General features: G+C 38.8%; 1 protein-coding gene across 1 annotated transcript; it reads left to right on the forward strand.

Annotated features, from left to right (window-relative positions):
• The first annotated feature begins 494 nt into the window (after positions 1-494).
• On the forward strand, positions 495-5,343 carry LOC145450921 (max-like protein X). Its single transcript, XM_080329413.1, has 2 exons — positions 495-815; positions 3,798-5,343. Exons 1-2 carry the CDS (start codon positions 610-612, stop codon positions 4,306-4,308), a joined length of 717 nt encoding a protein of 238 aa, XP_080185539.1. The 5' UTR covers positions 495-609; the 3' UTR covers positions 4,309-5,343.
• The last annotated feature ends 2,750 nt before the right edge of the window (positions 5,344-8,093 follow it).

The raw sequence follows: 8,093 nt of genomic DNA on the forward strand, positions 1-8,093 counted from the left end.
TGAACGACTGATGAATAATATTGATCTGATGTATCACGAGAAAATGAGCCATAGTAGAGTATACTAAAATACATAATATTGCCACCCAGCGGTGAGTGTTTCATCAACTTTAACTTTGTTCATCAGCTGATTTCTAAAATTTAGCTCTATCATATTTATTATTTTATTGTTTGCTATGTAATTTGGGGATTACGTGGTCTGTTGCCTTCTTGATTATTAGTGTGGCCGGAGAATTGTCCGGTTAACGGATTGTGGGTTTAAAATGAGGCTGAAACTGAACGAATGCATTAATAAATGTACATGATCTATCGGGGAATGTCCTGAAAATATAAATAAGAGAATGCTGGACACTATTTCATAATTTCAACAGATTGGACTTGTAATTTTCGATTGATTTTAGAGATTATTCCGTATTCGCTCTTGAATTCTGGCTGAGATATAGATTGTCACTCGAATAATATTGACCTTCGCTGATTTTCATGGGAAAATAACATACAAATCTTTGTTTTCATTTTTGCAGCAATTAGATCAGATGAGCAGATGCATATGGTTGGTTGAACAAATCTTCCTTCCGAATAGGATTGTACAAGTAGTCTTTTAATCGTGAAAATGAACTCTGGATTTCATTTGAATTCACCGGGTGCGATCAACTCTAGTTTTGATCAAATTCCTGAATCTGACGTCACGAAAATAGAAATGGAATTTTCCTCATCTGCGTCGCAGTCTTCACAGCTGTCTAATCCTCCAAGCGCTGCTTCCTCTGTTGCAAATACTGACGACGAAGAAGATGATGCAATGGAGACGCCATCATTTCGGTAAAATCTTGTTCACTTGATCACGATTATTTTGTATATATAATGATGTCTTTCATGTAAACATCTGTCGCCTGTCTGAAGCATGTTTAGAGTGATCCTAGCTTAGAATTTTATCACAATATGGGGGAGCGAAGCAAGCAACTGAATATAGCCTATATGTATACCTTCCACATTATGTTACGTTATAAAAAAAAAAAAATGTTGGTTAAATTATGATACCACAGCAAGGAAATGAAATATTCATGAATTTACCAGTTCATGAAATTCGGGATCGGTGTTTCTCGAACTTTGTTGACTCATCGACTCATTTCAAAAATGCTGTGTTGTCATGTCTCATTCTATAGATTATTGAGATAAGATTTTTCGCAAAGAGTTTGAAAATATCTGCCGACGAAGAGTGCCACTGACCATAGAATGGCGAGAAAACTATCAATCACAAAATTACGGCTCTTGATTGGCTGATCGGCTATGCTTCAACGATGGCTTGGTGATTAAGTGCTTCTAATAGTTTAGTAAGTTTGTTAACGGCTGTGGTAGCACGCTCACTCTTCGACTGCTACTTTCAAATGTTTAGCGTGAAGTCTTACCGACGTTGCTGTGAGTTTCAAGCCGGCTCATTGGATGTTTATATCAAAAATCTATAGGAGACATGACAACGTTGCATTTTTCAAAAATTTTAAATTTTAGACAACATTACTTGGCATATCTTTATCGCATAAAAAAACTGCATGTCATCAGTAAGAAAGAACTACTACTTTTCCGTAGTACTCGATAAGGTTTTATCGACTTGTTTCACTTGATCTAGTAGTTTCCGTTGTACCGTATTGTAATTCAACACTTGGTATTTTTGTGCTGAAAAACTACTTCTTGCATACTTCATAGTGTCAAGTCATGTGAGAAGTAGTTTTTGGATGCACTTCAACAACACACTGAGTATGAAGTCAATATGAGCCAAATTTCCTGACGTGGTCTTCTTCACCTCTCACGGGCTGGGATAGCTTGAGTGAAAAGTCTCCTAAAATCGCTACCCAGGAAGAAATGATGCCCACTTTATGAAGCACTATTATAGATGGTGGATGGAACGTAGCTTGTTGCCATTAGATTGTATAGGCCTAGGAGACATAAGTCATACCTAGAGTTCACGTGATATCTGCATTTTTAGCTGATGCCTAATGGAAAATATCCTCTATTTATGCCGATAAAGTCGATATTTCTTTCCAAGTATATAAATTTTTTAAAAATCCATGCCAATGCAGTAGCAAAACCAGTGTATGCCAATCATTTAGTTTTGGGAATAGCTGAATTTAGAAACTCCTCAATTCTCCAACTTCCAATCTCATATGCCCTGTGATGACCACAACAGAAAATGAAGAGTCATTGATTTGACGATACTTCCACAAAAGTTGAAGTGGTGTCATAAGTTTCTACTCAATTTGAAGTAGAAATATAAGTGTTCGGTGCATATAAAAACTACTTCATGTAGATGTAGAAAATTGAAGTTCTGAACAGACGGAAGCGAGCATAGTTTGACGTACTTGATTTCGCGAGACACAACTTTGCCGTCAAGACAGGATGACCAATGATGCCACATTAAAGTTCAATTTTTGAAATTTTCTCCTGTTGGTTGCCCGGTTGTCACGACAATTTTCCACTCAGAAATCCGAACACTAGACTCTACTTGACAATGCGCAAAAAGACACCCTTCAGAAACTGCCCTAAAACGAAAAAGTTGAAGTCGTGCGAAACTTGAATAGGTAATGTAATTACATTAAACCTAATTGAGTACTTTACTGACCACCTCCCCTGAAGCCAGATTTCAGTATCACCACTGTCTTTTCCAACTTCTGTAAATAATGTGTCAACTGCACCAATACATTTCATTGCGGAACACTTCTGAACATTTTTACCTTTCAACCTGTAAAACATTTTGGAACTGATGAACGCTTTACACTACCCAGCTTCATTTATTAATCTGTGATGATGAACTAAAACTGCTTGCTTGTTGGGTGTGTTGGTGTTCCAAACTGAGAACAGTACAATTGCCTAAACCAGTGGTTCTCAACCGCCGATCCGCTGACCAGTGCCGGTCCGTGGCAATTTTTTTTCGGTCTACCGTATAGCTTAGATTAGAGAAATGAGTCATTCAATTTTAAATTATTTTCAAACTTTGAAATATGTATTTCTGCATGGTTTCTTAATACAGTGTTCATGGTATGCTTAGCGTATGTCACAATGCTGCAAGTGTTGCACGAAGCTTTTTAATAGTTATATGTGAAAGAAGACGTTTAAACAAAGCTCGTTAAAATCGGACAGTACAATTAGTGACATTTAGCAGTATAATAGAGGCTAGCAAAGAGCAAACTCACATTGCTTTCAAATGAAAACCAACGATCGAACTCTAGTTTTTAACAGCACCTAGCCTTGCAGAAACTTCGATAGAACCACAGATAACACACCTAATAATAACAGGCAGCATTTGATGAACTTTCCAATGTTTACTGTTTAGTTGCATACATTTGTCGTAACTGCAATCAGGATTGATTTTGAATATTGAGAGTTCGCCGCTCTGCAACATATATTTTTATGTTATACCTGTTCGCAATGTCAAAAAGGTTGAGAACCACTGGTCTTAGCTATACTGAGACTTGTTGTACTGAAAGTCAGGCCTGAGAAAGCTTGGTCGGTTTGGTTTATTCACCAACTGATATCATATTTGTCAATGTAGGCAAAATAATTTTTTCTATCACATTATATGCCAAATTAAGATTTTGCATGTCAAAAACTGCTTTCGAGTTTCATATGCCATGGCGTGTAATGTGTATGATGATACCCATGTAAATGCTTTGATATTAATACCCATTGCTCAATCTCGCGACCTTTTAAAATAATATCCTCCCCAGACCCCATGATCGCAAGATGTATTCTGACTTCTGATAATTTGTTCGACTGTTGGTGTAATTGAACATTTCAACATTGCTTCAGCAAGAAACGCCGAGAAGCCCATACTCTGGCGGAGAAGAGACGGAGGGACAGCATAAAAAAAGGTTACGACGAGCTCCAGGCGCTGGTTCCTAAGCTGCATTCCGAAACTGTTGGATCGCAAAGAGTTAGCAAGGCTGTCATGTTGCAAAAATCGATAGACTACATCGAATTCCTGGAGAAGGAAAGCAAGAAACAAACAATGGAACTCGAACAGCTGAAGAAAAAAGAGCAGTCGCTCTCGATTATCAAGCGAAATGTTGAACAGATCGTTCAAGCGCATCAGTCAAATCCATCTAACTCTGACTGTCAAATATCGGATGAAGTGAAATTCAAAGTGTTCCAGAACATCATGGAATCCCTGTTTGTGTCTTTTCATTCGCAAGTCTCTGTGAGCAGTTTTCAAGAGCTCTCTCGCTGCGTAATTAGTTGGATTGAAGAGCAGTGCTCTCCTCAACTACTCCGAGCCATGCTTCTGGACACACTGAAGCCTCTTAATCCGCAGTTGCGCTAACATTTTTGTGGCTGAGGTGACCTGCGAAATTTTTGCTAGTATCGTTTCTGATAATTCTGTGAATATGACCAAGGTTACCGCCGATAGCTAGTGCCTAAATGATTTAGTTCTATCAATCTGGACAGAGATTGAACTAGCGATCTTTCGATGCAGTTTCGTAGAATCTCCAAATAGCTGGTCCCCCACACCTGCGTGTCCATCTGAATGCATACCATCCTTTTCTTTCTGGGTGAATTTCCAACAATATCGATAATGCTGATCTCTTCAAATTCTTCATAAATTTCCTTAGTCACTTTCGATTGAACGCCTTGGTTTGACAAATATGCTTTATTTGCTCTTGATATCTGTTCACGTAGCGCGATACACCTTTGTCTAACAGTTCTGTGTAAATTAATCATCTAATTTCGCCAGGTTTTACTACATGAACGGACCTGTTATGCTCTATGGTGGAAGATTCCAAAGCAATAGTAGCCTTCTTCTGTAATGGTTCCCAAGATGGGAAAATTTGGTTAATTTTAGGGGTGAGAAGTTCAAACTGCGCAAGACAACATTCATTTGGATCTGCATTGGAGTTTTGGGTGTCATGTCTTGCTATGCGCAGCATTTATCCGCATTGTTACTAATCCATTCATTTATTAATATGTTCAGTTCATCCATTCAAGAACGCCACAAGATTGCGATACAATGCAAAGATAGGAAGGTTTTGAAATGACTTGGAATAGTCTTTCAATCGGGTGTATCACTTCCATGACGTGTACCAGACACAGCGACTAGGACTCGCTACAACTTAGAATTGATAATGAGGCCGTGTGCTGACATTTTATATATATTCTTGTCTTCACAATGCCCGTGAGGGCGAGTCAGGCGTTGCGAAAGTGTTCACTTTTTTTCAAGTCCTCAGCTTCCCACTCATGTTACTCGGGCTCAATCAACGTCTGGACTGGGGTGTATAACTTTTGTGTAAACGTTTACAGAATGTATCATTCTGAAAAAGGTTGACAAGCGCTGGCCTAGAACAGGTACATGTACACTGGATGATCTGATTCTGATTGATTTTACTATTATTTTTATCAACACCACAAGATTGCGACAGGATGGTGTCGAAACGAAATGAATAGTAGTAGAAGATAACGTCGTCGGTGACAGATAAGAAATTACAGTGAGTTTACCATTTTCGACGTATATTTTCAAATACGGTCAGACTTGCACAAACTACTGGATAAGCGCAACTAGACCAACTCGATCTTTTGAAACTCGCAGCTAGAACTAGAACTACCCAATTTTCAAAATCCGCAACTGGAGCTACATCTACTCAATTTTCAAAATCAGCTACTAGAACTAGGCTACTCGAAAAACCGTTAGTTGACCATCGACTGACTTCATATGTAGTTTGTACAAGTCTCACTGACTATAGCTTTACTAGTAGTCCTACAGATTACAACATATATGGTATGCACAGTGCACGCATGTTGACGACTTTTGTTTTGTGACTCACTGACAATTAGGGGCTCCGCGAAGGCTTGTAGATTAGCGTGGGACAGATCTGGGTATTTTACGGCCCGCAGGCGGAATACACGCGGGAGTTGCGTAGAAAAATTTGAAGAAAATCAAAATCAGTCCCAAAAGACCCTACTTCATGTTGATTTACGAAATAATTTGGTTTCACCTTCGAGCTTTTTTCATTTTATAAATTTTATGTTTCACTTTTTGCAAGAAACATGGTTATGATAATGCACATCAAAGTATTAAGCGTGTAATGAAAAATAATCTTGTGTGCTACTTTGGCACGCGCGCCTGGGTAGCCGATCCCTGCGTAATCTATATTGAAAGTAAAGTCGATAGAACATGAAATAATTTAAGGATTATGACATAAGCACGCAGTCATTCGACTGAGGCTGCGAAAAGACGAATTAGGGAAACTTGCCAGCGAAATTACCAAAGTAACAACAGGACGATTTTACCAAGCTACACACCACACCGCTCGGGGTAGCGACCAAAAAGCTGTAACGTCCCATACAATTTGGTTTCTTGATAGAAGCACGTGTCTAGGGGTTGGTGCTATTAAAAAGAGTTAACAATGTTTCTTGTTTACCATTGTTTTGAATAATTACATTGGCTAAATATTATTTATACTTTAACTCTATATTCTTAATTGCCTAAAGTAACCCCACCCAGAAGCTTGCGTTAACCACGTAATTCAATGCTTTTACCGCAGAATATAGTGCAAACTTTTGACTTGTCTCGCCAACGTATTTCCTGCCTGTTATTCTCAGAAAAATAGTTGCCCATCTGTGACACAGTGTTGGGATCAAGTCACTACCTTCGAGTCACCTCGAGTCATTGCACGTTTTGACTCGAGTCAAGTCAATCGATTTTCGGTGGTGACTCGAGTCAAGTCAAGTCACTGTTTTTTTGGAGGTGACTCGAGTCAAGTAAAGTAAAGTCGAGTCAAGTCAAGTCACGAGTTGAGTCACAATTCAAGTCAAATTGAATTTTCAAAGTATGAGTGATGATTCAAAGTCATTACAATTTGCTCGCTGCGTGAAAGACAGATTAATTATCCATTTATCTTGAATCAAATAACGAATATAAAGTTAAATACAAGCAGAAAGGCGTTGTATCACTCACCACACGTAGAACTGCTAATAAAATACGTGAGTAACTATGTAGCTACTTGCTAGAGTCTGTAATTATCATCCAAAATTGAGGATCGAATACGAAGCCTCGAGAAGTTGGAACAAATTGATATGTTACAATGCACTACGCACCCATATACACATCCGTGAGACTTTAAACGCATGAACTATATTCTCTCGATTTAAATCATAGAAGAGGGTTGATAAAATTTAACGATGCACAATGTAAGCACGGAGATACGTTGCTGTTACATTAATCTACTACTACCACGTAAGCTGCTGCGATCACTTCGTTTGCGTCAATTTATTTGTGATGGAACAATGGAGTATCAGTGAAATGTACATTCTACAATCAGGGACTGACTGGTTACTCTCACCAGTGACTCCGGCGTATCGCGAAAAAACACAAGATACAGTGATTTAATCTACACCGTTTACTTGATGACTTGAAATTGACTCGTGAATTTTGCTCCGAGTCACGAGTCAATTCATATTTCTGAAGCGCCGACTCAAGTCAAGTCATTTTTGCAAAGTAACTAGAGTCAAGTCATACGAAAAAGTTGACTCGAGTCAAGTGATGACTCGATTCATCCCAACACTGCTGTGACATAGGGGCTCCCAAGTCTTTATAAAAGGTTATGAACCGTACAGAACTGAACTGGATTTCATTCTCCTAGTCAACGTGCAAATGTGCAACTAGAACTACAGAATTTTCAAAATTCCCAACTAGAACTACAATTACTAAATTTTCAAAATCAGCAGCTAGAACTACTCAAAAAACCGTTAGTCAGTTGACCATCAAATAACTCAACGGTTAGTTTGTACAAGTCTGAATACGGTACAAGCGTATCGTGTAGCGCAGGGGTGACCAACCCATGGCCTGCGTGAAAGTTTTGAGTGGCCCGCGTGGTAGCCTAATAATTTTCTAAACCAATTATTTAATCAGCAAATGAAATGTCCAGTGCCCACATAATTTATTGCGAACTTGCAAGGTCAATCAAAATGTTTAATAGCCTGACCGCGAAGTTGATGACTAATGAAGTAACAGTTTCCGTGCATTGGCGTCGCCAAGGGCGGCGTAACGAGCCCTCCCCCTCAAATCTTTGTAAATGAACAAAGCATAGCATTTCAACAAACTTTCTCCGCACG

The sequence above is a fragment of the Botryllus schlosseri genome, chromosome 11 (genome assembly GCF_051294905.1).
Source record: "Botryllus schlosseri isolate E-star chromosome 11, Bs_hap1, whole genome shotgun sequence".
Lineage (NCBI taxonomy): Eukaryota > Metazoa > Chordata > Ascidiacea > Stolidobranchia > Styelidae > Botryllus > Botryllus schlosseri.